Source organism: Lontra canadensis, unplaced genomic scaffold, assembly GCF_010015895.1.
Source record: "Lontra canadensis isolate GAN:19392208 unplaced genomic scaffold, GSC_riverotter_1.0 scaffold22, whole genome shotgun sequence".
Classification (NCBI taxonomy): Eukaryota; Metazoa; Chordata; class Mammalia; order Carnivora; family Mustelidae; genus Lontra; species Lontra canadensis.
Genome location: NW_022631016.1, coordinates 19632 through 47219, shown reverse-complemented (window position 1 = coordinate 47219; position 27588 = coordinate 19632). Strand labels below are relative to the sequence as shown.

The following is a 27588-nucleotide window of genomic DNA, read 5'->3' as shown; positions in this document are numbered from 1 at the left end:
CGGAGGCTTAAATGACCAGGCATCCTATGTTTTTAAAGAAAGATTTTATTGATTGATTGATCGATTGATTGATTTAGAGAGCACATGTGCATGAGCAAGGGGAGGGGCAGAGGGAGAGGGAGAGAGAGTATCTCCAGTAGACTCTGGACCGACTTGTCTGACAGCAAGCCCACCACCTAACTTTCCCATGTGTAATGGAATATCTTTTCCGGTCAGCCTTTGCATGTCGTTATACTCACAGAGCATTCCTTATAACCAGCATTTAGGTGGTCTTGCCTTTTTCTTTGAGTCTGACAATATTGGCCTTTCAGTTGGAATTTTAGTTCATTTACCTACATTTACTATAATTACAAATATGGTTGGATTAAATCTGTCACCTTTGCATGTAATCTCTGTTTGCCCATCCGTTCCTTCGTTCTCCTTTTATTCTCTCTTCTATGTTTTGGATCCATTTCTCTCCTCTGCTGATTTTTTATTGTTTTCAGTAGTCGCTGTCAAGATTACCACGTGTGTCTAGCTCATCACGATACTATTCAAGTTACACCTTGTTACTTAAAAACAATGTAAGAACCTATAGTAGTATAGTTCAATTTACTTCCTTCCATACTTTGTGTTTCTGTTGTCATATTTTTAAAAATTTTATTTTCATTCCAGTTAGTTAACATACAGCGTAATACTAGCTTCAGGGTTACGGTTTAGTACCTACAGCGCCGGTGCCCGTCACAAACGCTCATCTTTGATCCCATTGCTGCCTCACTCACACTCCCACCGTCTCCTTTCTGGAAGCCGTGAGTGTATTCTCCATAGTTAGGAATCTGTTTCTTAGTTGGTCTCTCTTTTTTTCTTCTTTGCTCATTTGTTTTGCTTCTTAACTTCCACACGTGAGTGAGATCATATGGTATTTGTCTTTCTTGGACTCATTTTGCTCAGCATGATACTGTCTAGCTCCACTGATGTTGTTGGAAATGGCAAGATTTCATTTTGTTTTACAGCTGAGTGATATCCCAGTGTGTGCACGCGCGCGCGCGCGTGTGTGTACTCTACATCTTCTTTATCCATTCTTCTATCAGTGGACCCTTGGGCTGCTTCCATAGTTTGGCTATTATAAATAATGCGATAAACATAGGGGTGCATGTGTGTCTCTGAATTAATGTTTTCATGTTCTTTGGATAAATACTGAGCCATCGATTACTGGGTCGTAGGGTAGCTCTATTTTCAGCTTTCTGAGGAACCTCCGCGCTGTTTTCCAGAGTGGCTGCACCAGCTTGCATTCCCACCAGCAGTGCAGGAGGCTCCCCTTTCTCCACATCCTCGCCAATACGTGTTCTTGTGTTGCTGACTTTCGCCATTCTGACTGGTGTGAGGCGGTGTCTCACTGTGGTTTTGATTTGTATTTCTCTGATGCTGAGTGACGCTTAATATCTTTTCATGTGTCTGTTGTCTGTCTGCATATCTTTGGAGAAATGTCAGCTTATGAATTCTGCCTATTTTAATCAGATTTGTTTTTTTGGGGTGCAGCATTGTATAACTTCTGTATATAGTAATATTTTGGCTATTAAGCTCCTAATGGATATGACTCCTAAATGCCCTCTCCCATCAGCAGGTTCCCTTTTCGTTTTGTCGGTTGTTTGCTTCCCTGTGCAGATAGCTTCTTATTTTGATGAAGTCCCAATAGTTTATTTTTGCTTTTATTTCCCTTGACTTTGGAGACATTCCTAGGAAAATGTTGTTATAGCCTATGTTAGAGAGATTACTGCCTGTGCCCTTTTCTAGGATTTTCATGGTTTCAGGTCTCACATTTAGGGTTAGGGCCAGACAGCTTCACAGGCAAATTCTACCAAACACTTAAAGAAGAGTTAATACCTATTGTTCTCAAATTAGTCCCAAGTATAGAAGAGGAAGGAAAATTCCCAAATTCATTGTGAGGCCAGCATTACGCTGATTCCCAAACCAGATAAAGGCACAACAGAAAGAGAACTACAGGCCAATATCTTGGATATTGGATGTAAAAATACTCAAGAAAACACGAGCAAACCAAATCCAACAATACATTATAAAACACCTTTCACCATGATCTAGTGGGACCTATTCCTGGTTGCAAGGGTGGTTCAATATTTGCAAATCAGCCAACATGCTACACTGTATCAGCAAGACCGGGGATAAGACCAGACAAACGTTTTAGTAGATGCAGAAGAAGCATCGGAGTAAGTACAGCATCTGTTCATGATAAAACCCTCCACGGAGTAGGTGTAGAGGGAACACAGCTAACATTACTGGGGACAGATTGGGAGCTTTCCCCCTAAAGTCAGAACAAGACAGGGAAAATCCAGTCTCACCGCTGTAATTCAGCATAGCACTGGAAGTCCTGGCCACAGCAGTCAGACAACGAAAAGTAATAAAAGACATCCAAATGCATGAGGTAGAAATAAAACTTCCACTCCCTGCAGACGACATGACACTATATATAGAAAACCTGAAAGACTCCACCGAAAGATGACTAGAACCGATAAATGAATTCAGTAAGGGTGCGGGTTATGAAATCAATGGACAGAAATCTGTTGCGTTTATGTGCACTAATGATGAAGCAGCGGAAAGCTGAGAAAACAATTCTACTTACAATTGCACCAAAAACAATATCTAGGGATGAACTTATCCAAAGAGGTGAAAGAGCGCGAGAACTGCAGGACACTGACCGGAGAACTAGAAGACGACCAAAGAGATGGACACATCCCGTGCTCGTGGTTTGGAGGAACAAGTACTGTAAAACGTCCACACTACCCAAGGGATCTACGCATTCAATGCCGTCCCTACCGAAACACCGGCAGCATCTCTCACGGGGCTGCAACCGTCCTAAAGTGTGTGTGGAAACGCAAGACCCGGAATAGCCACAGCAACCTTGGGAAAGAAAAACAAAGCACAGGTAATGCCGTTCCGGACTTCAAGCTCTATTACAAAGCCGTCATCATCAAAACAGTGTGGTCCTGGCACAAAAGCAGACACATAGGTCAATGGGACAAAACGGAAAATGGACCATTGCCTTTCACCATACACGAACATAAACTCCAGATGTGCTGAGGACCTAAATGTGAGACTAGCCCTGAGATGTCTTACACCCGGTCTCTTCCCGTCTGAGCACGGATGGTCCTTCCCCGTTACGGCTGCTCTTCCTTTGCTCTCCCTGTGGTCTCCACAACGGGCCCTGGGCGTTCTCGTGCGGAGCTTAGGAAGACATTGTCTCTCCACGATTTAGTTAGGTCTTTGTGTATCAACAGCTGTCAGATGGCTTTAAAGGAAAGGATAACTTTTCTTTTATGTAGGATTTTTCTGGTTGGTTTTAGCAGGAGGAAAATTCTCACACACTTCTACACTTACCTAGAAACGGGGCTCACCCGCTGAACAGCCAATTTCCTTTGTTATCGTCTGACCCTTCCTCTCTTCAGGAGTACACGTACAATTTTCCAGATGTCAGGGAGTTGTTGTTATTACTGATCTGCAGTTTTATCACCAGTCTCTACATAGCCGTCCTCTGTATTTGTGGCCATCTTACGACTAATGGTCGATTCTGGTCAATTCCAGTAAATGCACAGGCACACTGAATAAAAGTGCATGTTCTCTAATATTCTCTAGTTTTATACACTCTTGAAGTACATGTACATTCCCTAATTGTAAAATTTGACCAGAATTTTATCAAATTTTGGAAACCATTCCATGTGTACTTGGAAGGATGTATACTCTAAGATTTAATTTTATTTTCCTTATTGTGGTCCCCTGCCCCTGCTTCCCTGCGTCATGCAAACATTCTGTTTTTATAACTTTCTGACTACTTTTAACTTCCCCAGACATTTTTTGAGCCAAACTGTGATGAAAGAAAGTTACAAATAAGCTAATGAGTGACACTAAAGTGACTCTGTATCTATAAAGTAACTATATAGTAACTATAAAGTTACTATAAAGTAACGAGTGACTCTAGAACTATAAAGGGAAGGAAGAATGGTAGTTGTTGGAATATTAGGTTAACATGACAACTTATATTAAAATTAATATGATTAGTCATGCTCTCCAAGCCACATACTCTGACAATAGCAGGTAAATAGATAAAAACTGCCTTGATTTATATTAACTAAAATATGTTTACATTCATAGTTGTTGAGATAAGTTCATTTTCTCCTATGTCATACACAGGATCAAATTTTAATTTCTTTATTAAAGAGAAAAAAGCAATATAACTATACAAACGGTAAAGATAACACTAAGTTTCATTTTGTGCTATTTGTACTTGGAAGTATGCACTGATATTAAATAGTAGTACTATTCATACGGGTTTTTCAGAAATAAGCAATTTTGTAAGTGGGAAGGGGGATGACTTATGATTAAAATGAAAGGAAAATGAAACTTAACAGAAGGAAGAAGGCAAAACATTAGGTCAAAATAGGTTTCAAAACACAGCTTTGAAAGGGGACAGGCATTTTTGTTCCCTGTGCTGTGGGTTATCTCTGTTTCTTATCAATCAATACCCTTTAAATATGCAAAAGGTACATAATCTCAAAGGAAAATATCCTCTGTACAGACTACTTCATACAAAGAAACAAATCTAGGACATCCTTGGTCATTTCTCGACCATGGTCATTCTAGCTTAAAGACTTTGTAAGAAGATGCCTGGGTGTTTCAGTTGGTTAAGCAACTGCCTCCAGGTCAGGTCATGGTCTCAGGGTCCTGGGATTGAGTCCCGCATCAGGCTCCCTGCTCAGCGGGGAGTCTGCTTCTCCCTCTGCAGCTCCCCCTGCTTGCATGCTCTCTCTCTCTCTGTTAAATAACATAAATAAAACCTTTAAAAAATTCCAAAGAATTTAATAAATCAAAGTAGTCCAGTGATAGTTTTTTTCAAAGCCCTACTTCAGTATCAATGGAGTAATAAAAGGTACTGATTAATAAAGATCTTACACTTTTTTTGAAATTAAATACTACTTATTTAATTTAGGGAAGCTCTTTCATCTGAGCTGTACAAAGACCTACTAACTCTATGGAAGGTCCTCATACTCGGTGGCTTAACACTGTCTGCACTCTTACCAATGCGGTATAGGAGGTAAAGGAATCCTTTCTCCCTGAAAGCGTAGAAGGTAACTCTGTATACATTTCAAATGAGATAATTAATAAACTGTGTTACATATGCCCCATTACATATGGGGCATATGTAATGCCCCATATTACAACGGGGCACACAGGGCTGCTTCACATTGCCGCTGTTTTCCAGAACTCTGTAATCGGTGAATATTGTCAGAGCTGCGACACGGAGCAGGAGGCCTCCCGAAGACTTGGTATTGAGGGAAGCCCACGTTGCTGGACCCACTGAGAGAGCTCCTGGGTCTTCTCAGCTGTGGACAGCTGGGCACAGGCGTCTTGCAAATGTCATTCACAATCACATGATCAAAACACTAGCCAAACCGTGTCTTTGTTTGTTGAGCTAATCCTCCACGTTTTGGAGATCTTCACCCTTGAACTTCAGGTCCACGAAGTAGCCTGTGATGGTCTTGGCATTTTTCCCAAGATGGCTTCCTACAACTCATGTTCGACGGCTTTATAACTAGGATGCAGGGCTCAGTTTGTGGGTTCGAGTTACCTGAACACCCTGTGGCTCTATGTCCCTGACACATATCGTTCATTCCTGGAGGACTGTTTGAGCAGCACCCACAAGGCTGACCCACGGGTGGCCTCCGTACTCACCACACGGGAGCATCCTGTGACCAGACACGAGGGCTTCTGGTGCTTCCTTTGATACACAGTAATCCTTATGTCCGCTGCACTTGATGACTCTTTTTAGAACACGTAGTATGTGGCGCAGGACTTTGGAAATGGTTAGGATTAAGTTCCATGAATTATCTTCTCAGTTCATTTACTCCAACACCAGAAGGTCTCACAGGTGCCATGAAGCAATGCTTGTCTGAAGGGTGCCGCAGGTACTGGACCCCTGCTCGTGTGGGGAGCCCAGCATGCTGCGGCAGCCGCTGACCCGCACACCCCAGCGCACAGCTCAAGATCTCTCTTCCCAGCAGCTCACTGCACTATACCTACCACTTGGCTGGCAGTAGTTTTAAGACCGCCTCGAAAACAACCAACAAAAAAGATATCCCAAGACCTTTTTCCTCCAAACGGATCTATGGCTTTAAAGCAATCTTAGTCAAAACTCCTAAGATGTTTTGCATAAACCAACTGATTCTCCATTTTATATAGACATGCAAAGAAATTAGAATAACTAAACAATTTTGAAAAGGAAGAACAAAGTTTTTGGCCTTGGAGGCCTTACAGTGGCTGATTTTCGGACTCGCTATAAAGGGTCAATAATCAAAACCATGGTACTGGAGGAAAGAGAGGAAAGATCAATGGAACAGATTCACACTTGAACTGGCAGTTCGTGGTCAGCAAAGTTACCTGGGTGTCAATGGAGAAAAGATGGCCCTTTCAACCAGTGGTGCTGAAGCAGGAGGACAGACATTGGCAAAAACAAATTTGATGCTTACCTCACGCCATATACAAAAAGTAACTCAAAATGGATCTTAGGCCTAAAAGTAAAGTCCTTAGACAGGACACAGAAAGCAAAATAAAAAAATAGAGAACTTCATCAAAATTAAACACTTTGACTCTTCCTAAAACAATACTAAGGAAATTAAAAGGTAAGCCACAGATTGGGAGAAAATATTTGCAAACTATATATATGATAAAGAACTTGTATCCAAAATATGTAAAGAACTCTGAGAACTCAACAAGAAGATATTGCAGAAATCTGTCAGTGAGTACCCTCCTTAAATTTCATGCCACGTACCTTATTTGCCTTACCCCAGTCCTGGCCCTTACAGACAAAAATCTGCTTTTGTAACCTTACATATTTGGAATTATCTGATTGGATATGAAAAAAATAAATCAAGTTATTTTAATGAAGAAAAAGAATAAAATGACAATCCAGTGGTTAAGATGGGTAAAAGATTAGAATTGATGCATCGCAAGGAGGGTATACGAAAGGCAAAGAAGTCCAGGAAGAGATACTTCACATCTGCAGCTATTACAGACTTACAAACCATACCACGACGTTACATGTGACACCACGGCACATGTGACGGGGCGGGTAGAACTGAAGAGGCTGACAACAGCAGGTTTGGGTGAGGGTACCACGCACCCGAAGCTCTCCACAGCCACTGATGGGAGTGCACGATGGTGCGGCCACTTGGAAAAGAGTTTTGAAGTGGCCCAACAATCACACTTTCACTATTTACCCCAGAAAACAAGCTCACACAGATTCCTGTACGCAAAGGCTTATGGCAATTTTATACATAAATTCTAAAACTAGAAGCCACCTAAATGTCTATCAATCCATGAATGAGTAAATAAATTGTGGCACACTCTGTACAATGGGGTACCACTCAGGAGAAAAAAAAACCCAGAAACAAACTAAGCACCTAAGAAATGTGTTAGGCTGGGTGTAAAGACTCCGGTGAAAGTTCACCAGAGGAACCAGAACGGACACCTGTGGACAGAGTGGGCTGTACCACCGGAGGGCCCGAAGTCCTGTTTGTGGAACACGGAGCCTTACTTCACTCATCATTTGAGACTAAGAAAAAAGGAGCCCGACGCCAGAGGAAAAGAGTTGAGCCAGTACCCTTACGGACCTCAAAACTAGAGTGGACTGGGAAGATCTCTCCATTTGTGGAATAAACTCTAAGAAAAGTGGCTGAGGTTAACTTCACAACTTCCTTTCAGAAAGAAAACAACAAATCCTCACTCGAATTATCTCTGCTTTGATTACCAGTTTAATTTCCTGTTCTCCTCTGCCACCGCCACTGGTGTCCTTCCCTGTGCTCAGCTTAAATATTTTCTGGGTACCAAGCAACACGTTGCCTGTCTCTTCCCTACAGTCAAGGGCAGGAGGGTGTCACCTGCGGGGGACGGTCTCACAGGTCTCCTTCTGTAGGGAAAACCATCACACAGGCTCTGTCCCCTGAGAGGAGGGTCCCATACAGGTTCTGGCCCCTGCAGGGCTGGTACTCACACAGGCTTCCTGCTGCAGGTGCTGTAGGGCCCTCTTGGCTGGGATGAGGAAGTCAGTGAGGCAGCGCAGCCCATCCCCACCGTGGAGTCTCTCTGCCACGCTGAACAGCTGCCAGAGAACCGTGGCTGCCGTGGCCTCAAAAGGTGGGTAGAGGGCAGACAGTGTGTTCTGGATATAGGTGTCAAGGGATTCCAGATCCTGAAATGCAAGAGAGGACCAGGTACTTTAAGACATTGATGAAGACGGGTGTGGAGGACACTTCCCCCAGGCTGGCTATGGAAGCCTCCACTTTTCGGGCTCTGTCTTCTCTCTGGATATTTGAGCAGTCTTTGTGGGATTGGAAGGTACCAGCAAACCCACAGCATAGTGGGGGATCCTCTTGGAGCTCCTGGTCCTTCCGTCGTCGCACAGCAGCAGCGTACTGTGGGTCTGCCCCCAGGCCCACGAGGGGAGCCCTACACAACACTCTGTCCGCGGGGGCGCTGCTGCTGTCACAGGGGGCACAATTAAGTTCCACCCCATCAGATTCTGAAATGTGCACCTGAAATGCTGTATTTTAGGGTTATCCGTGGAGCATGTGGGATTTCTCAGGGGGGCACTCCTGGGTCTGCAGGGATGGGGGAGGCCCCCATGCCAAGGACAGAGCTGGTCCACACGTAACTTAGTAAGAAAACGTCATCCACAGCAAAGACATTTTGACTGTATTGATAATTTTTTAAAAATTTAGACAAAAACAATTAGGGCATCCTTTATCAAAACCACAGAATTGTACCCATTTGGTCATTCTGAAAACAGTATCCTTGGTACCTGATTTGCTCTTCATGTTTTCATGCAACAAAATTTTATGTAAAGACAGAATGCTTTTAGTATAAAAGATGTTTAATGCTATTTTTAGATGTAACATTTCCTGAGGAAATACCACAGGGTTCATTTGTTTAGGGAAAAAAAACCCGCAAGGCTACAATAACAGTTAAAAGTCAAAGAGGTTAAAATTGTGAAATCGATTTTTAAAGGGACAACGGTTACATCTGAGACTCCTCCGAACAGCTCAGGGTACAGATAATTTTCTAAAGAGACTGAAAACAAGACAGCGAGTCCCCTGGGCCTGAGGTGGGTAAGGCCTCGGGCCATCCGTCCTGCGGGGAGGGGCGCGCCTCCCCGTGGGCGCTCCCGCGGCGCTGTCAGTGCGGTGAGGCGTTGGTCAGACCCCGCTCTGGAGCTCCCACGCCCACGAGGGCGTCCACACGTCTGTCTGCTCCTCCCCCCCATACGCCTGGGTCTCCCCACCAGACAGAGCCGCTCACTCGTCAGGAATGATCTAAATGCCGATTTTGTCTAGAAAATGCCACGGTGCTCTGATGTGTAAAACTCAAATGCCACCCGAGCCAGCAGCGGACGTCCCGCCCCGGAGAAGCGCGGTGGTCTTGAGCCAGGGGAGGGTCTGGAGCAAACACTTAGTCGTGACACAAGGGACCGGCAGACCTGAAGGGCATGTCTTTAATGCCCGCTTCAGAGGAAGTGAAAAGCAAACTGTGGGTCCCCCCAGGGAGAGATGCCCTCCTGCTGCGCAGACACCCCAGTCCGGACGGGCCCCTCCTCAGGACCCACATGAGGGTCCTGATTCTCGCGCCCAGCTTGGCCAGCGACCTACCGGCAGGTCTCCGGGCCTCCACCTCCCCCGTTCGCCTTCTGAGAACTGCCCGGTGAGGTCACTGGGATCTTCCCTGGCCCCTTCTCTGCCCTCTGCTTCCTGCTGTGACTGACGGAGGCTCCGACGCTTGGCCGGGCGCCCCCGCACCAGCTTCTACTCCCTGGGCTCCGTCCCCAGATCCCGGGCCGGGCACGAGACGTCCAAGGGGCGCTGTCTGCGCGCCCAGGGGCCGCCTCCCAGGTCAGGGAAGTGAGGAAGCCTTGGGCAAGCCTGAGGGACGCGCTCTCTAGCCTCTTCCACAGTGACATTCCCTTAGGCACCGTCTGCACAGCCCCTCGTGCCGGTCGCCTGCTTCTCCGGGCACTTTGCGACCGGGCACCGCAGAGCAGAACCGTCACTTGGGGCCGCTGCCGCGCGAGCTCCCCAGCCACTCCGCACGTGGTGCCGCGCTCGCTCTGGGGAAGAGGGTCCGGCGGACAAGCAGACGGTGCCCAGGGCCGGGCACGGCTTGAAGGGCCGCCTCAGGCTCGGCGCTGCGGCAGATGCATGGTACAGGCCAACCGCGGCCACTGGCACAACTCGAGCAGTTTGGGCTTTTGAAGAGACACAAATTACAGGAGGGGGAGGCGGACGTATGTGGTTCTGAGAGCGGAGAGGCAGAATTACCCCAGTGCAACAAAATCAAGTTACCTGAATATATTCAATTCAGCTTAAGAGATAAGAATACAGTGTTTTTCCGAAAGATTTGCATAAGAAATGCTTGAAAAGAGAACATTATCTTGGTATCTTAAAGGGTAAAGTTCGATCATCTTGAACGTTTACTCTGTGCAACATTTTCTTCCCTGACGCTTCCTGGGATGAATGTGTACCTGTTACAGCTTGTGCGTGTGAAGGAAAAGGTGTGTGCAGAGCAGGGTGTACGTGTGAGGGAAAGTATGCATGTGAGGGAAAGAGTGCGTGAGAAAGTGGGAGGGAAAGTGTGTGTGAGAGAGCAAGCGTGTGTGTGAGGGAAAGTGTGCATACGTGAGAAAGTGTATGTGAGGAAAAGTGCGTGTCAGGGAGAGCATGAGCCAGGGAAAGTATGTGTGTGACACAAAGTGTGTGTGAGAAAGTGTGTGTGAGGGAAAGGGTCGTGTGAAGAACAGTATGGATGTGAGGGAAAAAGGATGTTGAATGCCCGTGTGTGAAGGTGTCCGAAGGTGAGTGCGGGGGCAGGTTGGTGGTGAGCCAAGAGAAGTACTTTAAATTACTCGAAACAGTTCCTTGGCCTCTGGCTGCCCAGGAGGAGAAGGGAGTGGCCGCAGGGTGAGCGAGAACGTCCGTGTGGGCACCCCGGCCCGCTCTGCCGGGCCTGCTCTGCGGAAGGTGTGACGCGCACATCAGGACGCGCGGAGCGGAAGGGAAGAGAGCAGACAAAGGCAGACGCCATCACCTCGTCAACGGTTAAGGCCTGAGTTCTTCTCCTCACGTGATTCAGGGCTCTCGTTTCAAGCGAAGGCACTCACGCACGGCTTGGGCTGACGTCGGAACCGGAACCCTCGCCTGTCTGCTGGGCCCTGACTCTTTCCGTGGCTGGGAACGCGGTTCCCTACAGACGAACCTCAGCGGACGGGAGACGCGGTCCCGAGCGGAGCACTAGTCCCCGCGCCGCTGAGCTGAGTCAGCGCGTCGCCCTTCGGCCGGCTGAAGACTGGTGTCCCTCCTGGCACCCACAGGAGCTGACCCGGCCTCCGCGCAGGCCCTAGCTGCAGCCCGCCCGGCCTCACACACGCTGGAGGTGAGAAGACAGAGGCTAGGGGTCCACAGGCCCTTCTGTGCCCATCCTGTGGGGGGCCGGCCTCAGGGACAAAGACAACGGAATGCTTGTTTCTAAAACACGCATCAGCTGGAAACGGCCTGCTCCTTCCTCCCAGGGGACAGGTGACATGTGACACGTCCGAGCAAGGGTGACTTCTAGTTTCAAGGAAGGAGAAGAGTAGCTGATGCCGACAAGGGAACAGCCGGGGCCCCGTCCTGGGCCCAGCAGACTGGAGGGGCTGGGCCACAGGAGGCCTGGCGAAGACCGACCATCAACGCTCACTCACATTTTCCCTCAAGTACAACATCCCAAAAGATGGTGGGAGGCAGAGCCACAGAACGGTTGGGGCGACTGCTGGCAGGGTGGGTGGGCCTGGATATCAGGGTCCTTCTACCAGCCTGGAAGGTGTGCAAGGTACTACCCTGCTTCCTCGGGGTGCACCCCAAGATGAGACCCTGCGAGATAGCAAGATCCCCGAGCAGGCCGTGCACAGACGGGACTCCGAGACCCTCGCCCCATCCTCGCTGCACAGCTGTGAGCTGGTGGCTGGCCCCCTCCTGTTCCAGCAGGGACGGAGACTGCAGGAACATCGAAGGCTTCAGCACAGCCATGCCAGACACAGCCTCCCTGTGATTACTCCCAATGACCCAAGGGGCCCACGGCACAATCCTGTGGGTGACCCCTCTCCATCTGGGCCCCTGCACCCTGGGGACGGGGGGTCATGTGTCGGAGGACGAGACTGCAGAGTCCTGGGATGGGGCCTCAGTTGGGGTAGAAGACTGAGCAGCTGTGGTTAGATAGCACCGTCCTCTCTGCCCACCCCTGGCCAGACCGGGGGCTTCTCTGGGACCCAGTCACGCCATCTCATTTGGAAGACTGATGGGTCACTGATGCCGTTGCAGAAGACAAGGGCTCGGACATCACCTGGGAGGCAAAGCTCGGGTGGGTGGGTGAGGGCTGTGGTCCTCAAGATCCCTCATCTCGTCTAGGACCTCCTCTCATCCTGCAGCCCCAGGACCAGCTCCCAGCGATGCCCCAGACGCGGCAGCCAGGGTGGGACCCCACAGAGGAGGGGACGCAGGGGTGCCCCCAACCCAGAATGTCAGGGTGGCCTTCATACTCACCACTGTGGCCTTTGCCATATTTTATAAACAAAAGTCAGGATGCACAATGGGCAGTGGGCACCCAGTGTGGGACACTGGAGCTGTTCCTACAGCCCCTCCAAACTGAGGCCCCGGGACAGGAAGGGCACCCATGTCAGGCCTATCCCTGCCCCACTTTCCATCAATAGCTACTTTCTCAGCCTTGTGGGGGCTGGGTGTGAAACCCACACTTCCCAGGAGGTTTGCTCTCAGCAGCGACCTGGTTACAGCCACTCAGTCCCTGTTAATCGGGGCCTCCTTCCTGCAGGTGCCGATGGCTATCTCCCGTTTCCTGTGTGCACAGACCCAGGAACCACCTTTCAATGAGAGAAATCCCATCCAGAAAGCCTAAGCCTCTGCTGAGCCGCTATGCCCGCCGGCCTGCGCCTAGCCCGTCTCACCCGGTCTGCACGTACCTGCATACGGTCAGCACCTCCAGCTAACCTCTGCCTGGCCCCGCGGGGGACCCTGGCCAGCCCTTGTGGGCCGTTCCTGGGCCCAGGAGGCTACTTCCGCCCCCGGAGGGCTGGGGCTTCTCTCCTGGACCGGCGCTCCCCAGGCTCTGAGCCCCGGGCCGTTGCAGCTCACCTCACACTTTCCACAGACACTCCTTGGCCTTCCTGTCCCCAGCGAGCCTTCTTTCAGCTTAGAACTGCTCACTTGGCACGTCGCTGCCCTCTGTGGTGTGTCACCAGCACTGGGGCCTGCCTCTGGCCTGTGCACCATGTGGTCCGCCCGAGTGCACTCATGGACTCGAGTTACACCACGAAATGTGTACAGGATCTTCAGAAGAGAGAGGCAGGAAAACATCTGGGCTCTAAAATCATGCTTCATTTCCGGGGAAAAGGTCTCCGTGAGGAACAACTGTTCCTGCACTGGGCAGAGCAAACACCAGGCTGCTTCCCAGTCGGGTAGTGAGTTGACGTAAACCAGAGTAACTCCTGCATGGGGCTGCTGTCACGGAGTCCTGTCCTCCCTGAGTGGGAGGGCACATCCCCGTGCGCTGGCCTCAGGCCACGTGACAAAGAAATATGGTGGCAGTGGCAGAGACGGGTTCTGACGGAGGCTCTGCGAGCCAGCATGTGCTCCAACCCATGACCTTTCCCTCTGGCCCAAGTTGGGGAGTGCCCCGTCCCCCCACCGAGAGGCTGTTCCACAAGCCTGGACCCACAGTGAAACGGACAGGATGACCATGATGGGCACGTGGCGCGAGCGGGTCATCACTGTGCTGACCACTGAGACGTGGGGGGCCGCTGGTTATGCGGCATGACCTGCACATCCTGACTGACACACGGACCCAAGGTTACCCCGACTCAGGGTCCTTGCCCCCCAAGCCCCCCACGGCAGCCACAGCACACACTCTGGGGCATGCGTTACTGCCCCTCTCCGGGCTCCCCACACAGACAGCCTGTGACGTGCTTGGAGGGTCGGAGCTGCCTGCAGACAGCTGTGCCCCCCGAGCAGGAGCCCGTTCTCCGAGGCCTCCTGGGGACACCCAGCCCCACAGGTGCGGATGGGGCGGAAACCTGGGGCTCCGTCTCTGTGGCTGCGGAGTGGGACGTGCGTGTGGTGTATCTTAATGCCAGCCGTCTCTCCGGGCTGTTGCAAACACAATCCTGAAAACGTTTCTTTGAAGTTACACACAAGGTACCCATGAACCGTGAGATGCTCGTTCCCCGACTTCTGTTCTGAAGCGGCCGTTCGCGTCCCAGGGCTTGCGGCGCCTGAATCCCTGAACGGATCTGCGCACCGGGCGCGGCCACTGTCGCTGCAGGCGGAGCGCTGGGCCGGCTCCGCTGGAGCTCGGCGCTCAGAGCCCTGCTGGGGTCGCTGACAGGACAGCTTCCCTCACGTAGGAGGGGACTGAGGCTGCCCTGCCACCTTCCCTCCTCTCCTCCCCCTCGGACGCCCACCGGAAGCCAGACCTCCCGGGCAGCTTACGCTCCACCAACGTCCTTTCAAAACTGATGTTGTGCTCTTCCTGCCCGTCCCAGCTTCCCAGGCTAATGTGGCATGTGCCAGCACGGGCTGACAGGGAATTGGCAGGCGCCGTCCGTGAAAGGCCGCTCTGAAGGAAGAAGCCAGAGCCTCCCTCCTGAGGAGCCCCCAGCAGGGGCGGCTGCGCTCGCCAGGTGGGCGGGCCCAGGCCACCGTCCCCTCAGCCCTCGCGGGAGGAGCTCTCAGGGGCTGCGAGGACCGAGGGCAGGGATGCCAGGAGGGGACCCGGCCCACGGCAAGCGCGTGTCCACGGGGCCTGTGGGGCTCTTCCCCCGGCGGGCGAGCCGCAGCCCTCCGGCGGGAACGCGCCCACCTCAGAAGCTCCAGTGCCTTTGTCCGCGTGATCCGTCTTCCCTTCCGGCAGGATCTCATTCTCCCACTTTATTCCTGTTGCGAGGCACCTGATTTTCTATCCAGGGCCTCACCTGAAACAATCACAAGAAAGCCAATCCTGTGTGATGAACAAAGTGTGAAAACATAACTTCTCCAGTGTTTCTAAACCCAATCCTCCCAGAGCTGCAGAGACAACACGAACATCAAGGCGCCTTCCTCTCCACAGGAGGAGACCGGGTTTGCCTCAGGACCAGGGCCGTCGTGGCCCCCGGCGGCTGGGGCTGAGCGCGGGCCAGGCCGTTTCTCAGCAGGGCCCGGATGTCGCTGCCTGTCATGTGCCCCTGAGACCACAACAGCCACAGTGGTGGTGACTGCGGTCACAGTGGTGGTGACGGAGATGGCACCGCACGGTCTACGCTGCGTGTGCATGCGTGACCCCCGTGACTGGCACAACCCCCCAGCCCATGCGCTTGCGTCACCAGCCGTTCTGTCCAATCTGTGGGGGGTCTGAGCTCAGAACCGGCCTAGAGCTGATGGGGTTTTATCTTCTGGTGACTCTCCCTCTACCAGAGACACTGAGGATCTTCCCCCGGGTGCTCCTGGGAAAAGTTGCCTCTTGAGCCTCAAAGCACCAAGAGGGAACACCCTGGATTTCACCTGGCGGTATGGGGGCATCCTGGTGTCACCCCAGCTCCTCTGTCCCTCCTGGTCTCCACGCAGTACCAGGCGTCCGCAAACCATGACCCCAGTGGCCGGAGAAAAACACAGAAGAGGAGCCCTCGGTCAGACATGTGGAATTTAATGAAATTCACGTTTCAGTGCCATAAATAAAGTTTCACCGGACCACAACCACCCCTGTTCTCTGTGTTGCCCGTGGCAGCTTTGGTGCCACAAAGGCAGAACTGAGTATCGACTGAGACCGGACGGTCCCTCAAAGCCTCTAGGCCTACTGTCTGCTGATCCCTCCCTCAAGGAAGGAAGCCCTACAAAGCAGCCGAGGGGTGTGAGGGTGGGCCGAGGGCAGCCCCCTTCCCTGCGTGCTGTCCCCGAGACGCACAGACCCCGGCCCTGGCACAGCGATGTTTCTGGGTGAAGGCTCCACTACACCAGCATTTTCTGATTCGACACTCAGGTTCCAGCTAACTGCCCGCGGTTTTGTTCAAGAACAGCATTATTCCATGTGTGCTTTGGGGCCCGCAGTCAAGGCCTGTGATGGAGGGTGGCCCCCAGCGTGTCTGTGTCGGGGGCTTGGGGAGAGGTTATGAATGTCTCCTCGTGGTTAAGTGCTTGGAACATGTAAAAGCAATCATTTCTAGTTCTTGTTATACTTTTCTGCATTTAATAGCCTAATACACAACCAGGGAACCCCCTAACTTGAGCGGTGCAAGTCTGGGAAGGCACATTTTGTGCCAGCCTCCGTTAGGTGGCAGTGGGGGTGCCCGGGAGGCTGAGCGCAGGGCCTCCAGGTTTGCAGGAGCTCTGGTTGGGACGGCTCTGGAGGGACACTGATGCGGCTGTGGAGTGCAGGAAGGCAGTTTGGTTAAGCACGATTTAAGGTATTTTAGGGGAAAATGCAAACTCTGTGTACATGGTAAGAACAACAAAAGAGTTATTCTAATGAGATAGCTGTGACAAATATGCTTGGAGTGCCTAATCGTGCTTTTCACTGTCTCCCTCCTCAGAAAGTCCCGGCTGAGCTGGTCCACAAAGCACAGTGGCCCTAGGCACAGGCAGGCTAGCGTGTACAGCTCTACATGATGTGAGCAGGTCCCTGTGGTTTCCAGTGTGGGCCCAAGAGAGTGGCCGAGAAAGGTGCACTAGACAAGACACTAGTGGATCTTGGGTCTGAGGAGGAGGCTGGAGCCCACACCACACTCAGATGGGCCCAGCAGGTGGCTCACCGACTCCTGGGAATCCAGATGAAGGGAGCCCTTGGAGCACAAAGCACAAATGCAGAAAGAGGGAAGGAGGTGCTGGCGTGCACTGGGAACCCACTGACAAGCGCCGTGACGCCCCGTGGTAAAGGCCCAGCTCAGTGCATAGGCGCCTGGACCAGGCAAAGCTGTAAAAAGTGGGCTGGTGCTCCGTGGGCCCTGCTGCGCTCCACAGGGCAGTGGCTCACTGTGTCAGCATGCCCACACAGTCTGGCTCGAAAGTGCCCCCAGTGGGAATCAGAGCACCCTGTCTACGAGTATCCTCCATTCACAGTGGAGACCTAACCCTGTTGTCTTAAATACGGTTTCCAGGAGGCAATGATGCCCACGTTTGGCTGGTGATCCTGTCCAGGGCTTCCCAGACAATGAAGTTTTCACCTGTGGTCCTGGCATTACCTCTCTTTTCTCCCTCAAAGTGTTCCAATTGGACAATATGATAGGGCCAGCCAGTGGTGCTGATGAATCGATCCCTTGTTTCTGCTGTCTCCTCCCTCCTCGTCTATGCTCCTTCTTGTTAGAAGCTGCGCACAGAGGCACCCACTGTCCTTCCACACCAAGCACCAAAGAGCACTCACCGAGAACCTACTGTGTTCTAGGCACTGTGACGGGTAAAAAGATTGGTGTCCTGGCTGCCAGCCCGGCACAGGCTGTAAGACAAGAAAACCGTAATGCTGAGGGGGAACGACATTACAGGAGGGGAAGACATCACCTCTTGGGTGCTTAAGTATACAGCCAGCAAGGACAGTGTGATGGACACTGACAGGCGGGCTCTAGCGTCGGCGCCACGGGAGCACCGTACATGGGTGAGCCTCACACAGACCCTCTACTGACTGTTCTCTGGCCTGCTACATTCTGAGGTTGTAAAAATTAGCTTTAAATTTCTGATTTCCTACTAATTTGTATTTTTGCCTTTGATACAAACTGTTTTCTTTCATTTCAAAACTTAGGTTCTTAAAATGTATTCTTACACAGTATAAGGACGTTTAAAAGCAGAGTTATAAAACTCATTCTAAAACCTCAAAAAAATCCTAGGAAACCAAATCTCATGGCAGTATTCAAAGGGTAATTCACCATGACCAAGCGGAATTCATCGCAGGAATGCAAGGGTGGTTCAACAATTAATCATTATACAACATCGCATTAATAAAACAAAGGAAAAGGCCCATGATTATCTCAAATGATACAGAAAAAACACTTGACAATACGCTTTCATGATCAAAACATCCAGAAAACGGGGAATCGAGAGGACCTTTCTCAACATGATCAAACGCACTTATAAAAATCCACAGCTAAACTCATATGCAATGATGAAAGACTAAAAACTTTTCCCTTAAGATCAAAATCAAGGCAAGACTACCCCCTTCCCCACTGCTATAGGACACTGTCCTGGAAGTTCTAGCCAGAGCAGTTAGGCAAGAAAAAGAAATTAAAGGAATGCAAATTAGGAATAAAGAAGTAAAGTGATCTCTATTTATCAATGAAAAAGCTACCTAGAGCTAATAAACGGGTTCAGCAAAGTTGCAGGGTACAAGAGCAACAGATAAAAATCAGTTGCGTTTCTGTATCTTAGCAATGAGCAATCCCAAAAGGAAACAAATAATAACATAACTAAAAATAACATAATAGCATTCAAAAGAAATAAAGTACCTCGGATACATTGCTTTCATTTCATTTTATTATTAATTTTCTTCACGATGTGTGTTCTTCAGTTCCTAGTCCCTACTTCCCTCACCTCTGCACCCACCTCCCCTCTGGTAACCATCACTTTGTTCTCTCCAGTTGAGTGTCTTCGTTTGCTCTTTTTTTCCTTTGCTCATTTGTTTTGTTCCTTAAATTCCACATGAGTGAGATCACCTGGTTTTTGTCTTTCTCTGACTTATTTCACTTAGCATTATTCTCTCTAGCTCCCTCTATGTCATTGCAAATGGCAGGACTGCATTCTTTTCTACGGCCGAATACTACTCCACACAGATACCACCTCTTCTTTAGCCATTCCTCAGTGGATGGACGCGTGGGCTACTCCCACAGTCTGGCGACTGTAAATGATGGGGCAACAAACACTGGGGTGCACGTATCCCTTTGAATCAATGTTTTCATTTTGGGGAGGTAAATACCAAATGCTGCACTTACTGGATTGTCGGGTAGCTCTATTTTTATTTCATTTTTTAAAAAATTTTAAAAGATTTAATTTTTTTTTTTTTTTCAACAGAGAGAGACACAGCGAGAGAGGGAATACAGGCAGGGGTGTGGGAGAGGGAGAAGCAGGCGTCCCGCCCAGCAGACAGCTTGATGTGGGGCTCTATCCCAGGACCCTGGGATCATGACCTGAGCCGAAGGCAGACGCTTAACGACTGAGCCACCCAGGTGCCCCAGGTTAGTTCTGTTTTTGATTTTTTGAGGAACCTCCATACGGTTTTCCACAGTGGCCACACCAGTTTGCATTCCCACCAATAGTGCAAGAGGGTTCCTCTTTCTCTGCATCCTTGCCAACACTTGTTGTTTCTTGTGTTATTGATTTTAGCCATTCCAACAAGCATGAGATGGCATCTCACTGTGGTTTTGATCTGCATTTCCCTGATGATGAGTGATACTGAGCATCTTCTCATGTGTCTGTTGGCCATGTGGAGGTCTTCTTCAGAGAAATATCTGCTCATGTCTTCAGCCCACTGTCATCAGAGTACTTGTTTTTTTGTTTTGTTTTGTTTTGTTTTTGGGTGTTGTTGTATAAGTTCTTTCTATATTTTGGATACTAATCCTTTATTGGATATAACATTTGCAAGTGTCTTCTTCCATTCAGTTGCTTGCCTTTCAGTTTTGCTATTTCCTTCTCTGTGCAGAAACTTCTTATTTTGAGGTAATTCCAATAGTTTATTTTTGGTTCTGTTTCCCTTGCCTCAGGAGACAGATCTAGAATAATGTTGTTAAGGCCAACGTCAGAGACATTACTGTCCATGCTCTCTTCTAGGACTTCTATGGTTTCAGGTCTCACATGCAGACTTTAATCCATTTTGAGTTTCTGTTTGTGTGTGGTGACAGAAGGTGGTCCTGTTGATTCTTCTGCACGCTGCCATCCAGTTCTCCCAAAGCCAGTTGTTGAAGAAACTGTCTTTTTTCCATTGTGTATTCATTCCTCCTTTGTTGAGATTAGTTGACCATATAATTGTGGGCTTATCTCTGGGTTTTCTGTTCCATTCCACTGACCTATGTGTCTGTTTTTATGCCAGTACTATTCAGCTTTAATTATTACAGCTTTGTAATATAGCTTGAAATCCAGAATTGTGATATCTCCAGATTTGGTTTTCTTTTTTCAACGTTGCCTTGGGTATTCAGGGTTTTTGTGGTTCCATACAAATTTAGGGCTGTTTGTTCTAGTTCTGTGAAAAATGCTGTTCATATTTTGATAGGGATTGCATTCAATCTGTAGATTGTTTTGGATAGTACAGACATTGCACAGTATTTGTTTTTCTGATCCATGAGCATAGGATGTCTTTCCATTTTTTTCTGTTGTCTTCAATTCCTTCCATCCATGTTTTATAGTTTTCAGAGTACAGGTCTTTTACCTCTTTGGTTAACTTTATTCCTAGGTATTTTATTAATTTTGGTGCAATTTAAATGGAATTATTTTCTTAATTTCACTTTTTGCTGCTTCAGTATTAGTGTATAGAAATGCAACAGATTTCTGTACCTTGCTTTCGTGTCCTGTGACTTTACTGAATTCATTTATCAGTTATAGTCATTTTTTTGGTGGAGTCTTTAGCGTCTCTATATATGATATCAAGTGAGCAAATAATGAGAGTTTTTCATATTCCTTACCAATTTGGAAGCCTTTTATTTCTTTATGTTCTCTGAGTGCTGTGGCTAAGACTTCCAGTACTACTTTGAATAACAGTGGTTGAGTGTTAGGATACAGTTAACCAAGGGAGTGAAAGACTTGAGCAGTGAAAACTACAAAACAGCGCTGGGAGAAATTAGACACGTAAATAAATGGAAAAACATCTCAGGTTTCCAGATTGGAAGACCTAATATTAAAAAGATGTCAATACTATTCTAAAACCATCTACAAATTCAGTGCAATCTCTTCCAAAATTACCATGGCCTCCCCCCACCCCGAAATGGAAAAGACAATCCTCCTATGAAACCGCAGTGGGCCCTGAACAGCCAAAGCAATCTGGAACAAGAACAAAGCTGGAAGGCTCAAACTCCCTGATTTCAAATCCCACTAGAAAGCTGCAGTAATCCAACAGTGCGATTCTGGTAGAGAGACAGACATACAGACCAACAGAAAAGGACTGAAGATCTGGAAATAAACCTACACAACTACAGCCAATTGTCTTCCAACCCAGGTTCCAAGACGAGTCAATAAGGAAAAAATGATTTCTTCAACAAATGGTGTTGGAAAAAGTGGATATCCCCATACAAAAAAATAAAGTTTGCTCCCCATCTCACACCATACACAAAAATTAACTACAATTGATCAGTGAGCTAAAGCACTAAAATAATAAAACTCCTAGTAGAAAACATAAAGTTAAATCTTCATGAGCTTGCAGATGGCAGTGATTTCTTAGATATGAGCTTAGATATGAGCATGAGCAACAGAAGGAAAAAATATATGTTTGACCTCATTAAAAATAAAAATTTTGTGCATCAAAGGACATTATCAAGAAAGTAAAAGGACAACCAACAGATGGAACAAAATATTTGCAAATCATATATCTAATATCCAGAATATATAAAGAACTCTTAAAAACACTTCAATGAGGGGCGCCTGGGTGGCTCAGTGGGTTAAGCCTCTGCCTTCGGCTCAGGTCATGATCCCAGGGTCCTGGGATCGAGTCCCACATCGGGTTCTCTGCTCAGCAGGGAGCCTGCTTCACCCCTCTCACCTCTGCCTACTTGTGATCTCTGTCTGTCAGATAAATAATAAAATCTTTAAAAAAAAACAAACCACATCAGCAAAAAGATAAACAGCCCAATTTAAAAATGGGCAAAGAACTTGAATAGACCTTTTTTCTTCAACAAATATGTAAAAGATTCTCAACATCAGTAGTCATTAGGGAAATACAAACAAAATCTACAATGAAATATCACTTCATACTCGTTAGGATGACCACAATAATTTTAAAAAAGAAAAGAACAACTGTTGGTAGGGTGTGGAAAAACTGGAACCCTCACACATGACTGGTGCGAATGTGAAATGGTTCAGCTACTGTAGAAAACAGTTTGGTGGTTCATGAAAACGTTAAACACAGAAGTGGCACATGACCCTGAAACTCTACTCCTAGGCATATACTCAAAGAAATGAAAATACCGTATGCAAAAAACCCTGTAAACACATGCTCATAACAGCACTATTTGCAAAAGCCAAGACGGAAACTGCATACATGTCCATCAACAGAGAAAAGGACACACACATTGTGGTATATCCATACACAGGAATAATATTTGGCCTTAAAAAGGAAATTTCTGACACACACTTCAACGTAAAATCCTGAGGACTTTATGATAAGTTAAATAACCCAATTACAAAAAGACAAATATGGTTTGATTCTAACTGTATGAGGTCCTCAGCATAGTCCCAACTACGGGCGGGGGAGGGGATGTAAAATGACAGCAGTCAGGGGCTGGGGGTTGGGGGCAATGGGAGTCACTGTCCAATAGTTGACAGAGTTTCAGAGTCACAGGACGGAAGGCATTGTGAGAGCAGACGGCTTGTACGTGTAAACTGTATGCGGTTTCTATTTCAGCACAATAAAAGGTGACATACTGCACAGTTCCACTTCTATGCAGTCTTTGGAGCCCACAAGTCCCCCGAGACAGCGGACTCGTGGATCCAGGGGCTGGGAAGGGGGAATGGGGAGACACCCGGACATGCGTGTGGGGTTTACTTTGGGGTTCAGAGATGTTCTGGAACTAGGCAGAGGTAGTGCTTGTACAACATTGGGAAATGCCACTGCATTGTTTGCTCTGAAGCTATTTACTGATTGTGGATTTCACCTCAGAATATTATTTTAAAAAGTTAGTTCTAGGGGCGCCTGGGCGGCTCAGACGGTTGAGCATCCGACTTTTGGTTTCAGCTTTGGTCATGGTCTCGGGGTTGTGGGATGATGCTGAGCCCCGTGCTGGGCTCCGTGCCCAGGCGGAGTCTGCTGGAGACTCTCTCCCTCTGTCCCTCCCTCTGCTTGTGCCCTTGTGTTCTTTCTCTCTCCAAACAAGAGAATGAATCTTAAAAGTTAGTTCTAGAACTTTTCAGAAACTGTGCTAGTATCTGATTTCCTCACTCGTTCCTGTTGCCCTAACCCCACCAACTCTTTCATGTGCTTTCCCACTTAAACATTGTGCTTTGAGAGGAGGTTATATTCTGCCCACATCACTGGTCACTGAGATCCTCTGGGTCGGGGTCTCAGGAGGTCACAGTCTTTAGACACACAAGTATCACTTTGAGAACTAAAAGCTCACTCTGTTACCCAGTGTGGTGCTGCAGGCTGGCTGAATCCCAATGACATTTTCCTTCATCTCTGAATAATCCATAAGGAAAGCTATGGGATCCTTGAACTCAAGTTGAGTTCATGGCCTACTGATTTGGCATAAAAACCACTTCTTTAAGAAAATCCACAGGGAGTGCCTGGGTGGCTCAGTGGGTTAAAACTCTGCCTTTGGCTCAGGTCATAATGTCAGGTTTCTGGGATCGAGGCCCGCATCGGGCTCTCTGCTCTGCGGGGAGCCTGCTTCCCTCTCTCTCTGTTCCTGCCTCTCTGCCTACTTGTGATCTCTGTCTGTCAAATAAATAAATAAATCTTTAAAAAGAAATAAAAGAAATTCCACAATTGTACTGTTAAAACAGTACGTATTATAATTGTAATTCCTCTTCCCGGTGATGTCTTTGAGTGCCAAAATACCCTGAAGATAACTTTATTGGATATTTTTCCTTAAATGATTAGAAAAAAAAAACTAAAACTCAATCCTTTTTATCTCTTACTTGTAGGAAAATCTTTCTTCCTGTCACTGAATCACAGAATGATAGCTAACATTTATTGAGCACTTACTATATACCAGAACTTTTTTTTTTTAAGACTTTATTTACTTGAGAGAGAGCAAGCGTACGAGTGGGGATGGGGGTGTGGGGGGAGGGGCAGAGGCAGAGGGAGAAGCAGACTCCCTGTCGAGCAGGGAGCCTGATGTGGGGCTCCACCCCAGGACCCTGAGATCATGACCTGAGCCGAAGGCAGACGCTTCAGCGACTGAGCCACACAGGTGCCCATACTAGACACTGTTTTAAGAACATTATAATACTATTATCATCCCCACCCTAAAGATGGCATGGTGGAGGGGCTCGTCTGCCCACTCACTCAGTGGGGAAACCAGGGTTGGAGCCCGGGGTTCGCAGCATGCCTCCCAACCACTGAGCCCTCAGCCATGGTACCGCACTGCCCTATGTCTCATCCTGGCAGGAGAAAGAGCCGAAGGGATCCCAGAGTCATTCTATGCCCTCCACTCTGCAGGCAAAGTGCACAGCCTGGGTCAGAGCTGTCCACCAAACCATGATTCCTCCACTTGACAGTAAAGGGGCGGGCCTTCCTTCTGCCTGTCCTTTCCGTTCATTGACAATTAATTCAGGCGTTTCTTCTCTTCTGCTCTGTGTACCATTGTCCCCACCCCAAAGCACACACACAGAGCACACATACCTCCTCACACAGGGTCTTATCAAACTTCCCTCTACAGCCGTTTCAGACCTGCTTGGATGGTTTCCTTAGAAAAATAAGGTTTCCCAGGCTCAGCTGTAATCCAGCTGCTCCCTTCTGAGGATGTCGTTTTTATTCTTGAAAGTCACAGGCGGTGATGTTAGCTTGGGTCAGGCGGGAAGCAGTACACAGGCATCCCACAGGGCACGCACTACGTCTGTGAGGCCCACAGAAGGTTGGGGCTGGGCAGGGGAATAAAAGTGGGCTTTAGAAGAGGAGGAGGGTGACCAGCACGTGACAAGTACTTGTCAAGCACCTACTTTGTGCAATGCAGTATGATAAGCACCAGAGCACCAGGGAGAAAAAGCAAAGCCATTACTGTCTGGGGAGACAGTCCACAAAGACCAGGCACAAGACGAGGTCAGCTCAGACTCACAGAAGCCCTCCGAAGGTGAGGCCAAGCAGGAAAGGGACTCGGGGTGGGGGTGGGGTGTGTGTGGCTGTGGAGCGGGTATAGACAGATGACCGGGGGAGCTTTCTGAGGGCGATGCCTACCATGGTTGGGGGTCTCTGGGTCTGCGAGCCGCAGACAGGTGATATTTCTTTAGGGGACGTGCACATACTTGCTACCTTGCTGACCTGAACAACTTAAAATTAATTCATGTCCTAAACTGCTGTAGGTATTAAATTTTAATCCCTGTCTCAGGTCTTAGAATTGTCACATAAGAGAAATCTGCCATAAAGTATCTTTTGCAGAATCTGATTTTCTCCATACTGGGGAAAATTCTGTAAGGTCAGACAGTCTCTGAGAGCTGAGGACTTGGGCCCAGGCTTGAACTGGGGTGCCTAGAAACACCTGGAAGAGCACCCCAGTTCTCAGGACAGAAGAAGCCTTCAATTTGGGAATGATGGGAATTACCTCTCAAGAAGCAACTACACTTCGTTTTTAAAGTGAACCCAGAGGGTGCTCTGAGGTGGGTGGGCCATCATTACCCCGACCCTAACCCTGGTGAGGAACAGACTGGAGCTCAGAGAGGTAGAACTACAAACCCAAAGGGCGACAGCTACAGAGGGTGGGTGTGGGTGCACATCCGATCTCCAAGATTCCAGGCCCGTTCTCCAGGCACCAGGTCAGGGTCTGGAGCCCCTTCCCCCACTGCAAGGTAGATGGCAATGGCAGGATGCCTTCTGCTTCCAGGACCACAGGTTCTCAAGATACGCTAGGATCCACATGTGTAGGACAGGGCTTGCCCCCGCTCAGCCCACCTGTCTGTCCCCCACCTCCATCACCCCAGCCTCCTCCTCTTCATTCCCTACCCCCTCAGAAGTGTGCTGGGCTCTTCAGTTGGACCAACCCTCTTCCCGGGCTCACTCTTCTCTGCTGGCTGATCAGGGAGCGCATCTGCGGAGTGGTGGGCCCTGACAGGGCTGGAGGGACAGAGGAGGGGAGGAAGCCCAGAGCCCACGGGGCAGGAGGGCACATCCTGAACAGGGGCTCACTGCTTCAGGGCACAATTGTGTGGAGAGGAAACCACTGCTTCAGGGCTGCCTCTTGGCTGCACAACAGGTAACAAGCAGGTTTTCAGTTCAAACACAGAGAGAGGGCACATCAGCTCTGTCTGGAAGGAGGGAGGTGGTGGCGTGTGAACTGGGCTTAAATTATTCTCATCTAAAATGCTGAGATCTGGGATTTGGGGGTTTCCTGTGTTTGGTTGGACGATACAACCAGTGAACACACATCTCAGAGAGCCTAAGGACAAATTCAGGGCCGGCTTTATTTCCTTAGTTTGGCATTTTTGGGCTGCTCCACAAGGAATACAGTACTCCTGGGAGACCACCCAGGGATGCTACAGATACACAGGCCCACGTTCTACAGAGGCCACTTCAGACCAGGCCTGCCTGACGGGGATAAAATGGGGAGGCCTGTCCTGCTTGTCACAGGTCAGCGGGGACCCAGGCCCACCTGCCCACTGGGAAGCTCAGGGCTGTCCTCTCCAGGCCCACCCGGACCGCCCACTTGTCCCCCAAAGCACAGTGAGATGAAAACGTGGTGCCGCTTCAGAATCAGGACTGGGATTGCTACCTGGGTGTCAGATGCCCAGCCCGGCCAATGCAGACACGATTCTGCCAGGAATGGAAACCTGGTGCTGCTGTTTAACGTCTCAGAACCCGAGTGCGCTTTCCCTGAGAGCAAAGAGTGACGCGTTCAGATCCTCCTCACTCGGAAACCCTGTGAATCTGAAGCGGGTTCAGGGAAAGGGAAGCCGAACTCAGGAGGGCCCCTGGGAAATCTCTCCTGACCTGCCAAGCCCAGCCTCCTCTGAGCACCCACGGCCCTGCCTAAGGGTCCGCTAGTGTCAGAAGCAGATTCCTAAGCTACTCATTATGCAGAGTTTCAGCTACATTTAACTTAAATTTTTAATTATATGTTTTAATTTTTAATTAGACAGCTGAGAGTACCAGCTACACTTTTTAAGTACAAGCGCTGCTGGTAACAGGAGTGGAGTGTAATTACCGCAGCGAACCGTGTGTAATCCGGCTCCCTGGGGACAGCGGGGGCAAACCCGGCGCTGGCGCATTCCGCACGCAGGGACACAAAGCCGCTCTGCCCCCCTGGGTCTGGCCCCTGTTCCACACCGGGAAGGGCGGTCTCGCTTCCCCGGGCGACGCTCCCGGTTGAAATCAACCGGTTCCAACACAAAAGTCCATCTTCGTGGAGAACCGCGAGTACAAGCTCTTTGTCTTCGGAGCGCCGGGGGTGGGGGGTTCGACCTCCCGCTTCCCAGCTAATGAGTAACCAGAGAACCGGGCGAAGCCTCCACCAGGGCTTGAGTCCCGCACTCCGCCTTCAGTCCCTTCCGACCCCAGCAACGCAAATCCGTCTGGAAACCCCATTTTCTCCGGAGGACTCCCGAAGTGCAGGCCAGAGTTTGCCAAACGGTCTCCAAGCGCCTGGAGAGCCCAAGCTCCCGCCCGCCGGGCCCCACCTCGGTGCCCCTCCCGGTCCCCGCCCGC

General features: G+C 49.2%; 1 protein-coding gene across 1 annotated transcript in view; it reads right to left on the bottom strand.

Annotated features, from left to right (window-relative positions):
- The window catches only part of PLEKHG4B (pleckstrin homology and RhoGEF domain containing G4B), an 80536-nt gene that overhangs the window by 52757 nt on the left and 191 nt on the right, over positions 1 to 27588 (bottom strand). The window contains 1 exon segment of the mRNA XM_032861809.1: positions 8039 to 8236. Within this exon segment, the coding sequence (XP_032717700.1) occupies positions 8039 to 8236 (198 nt within the window).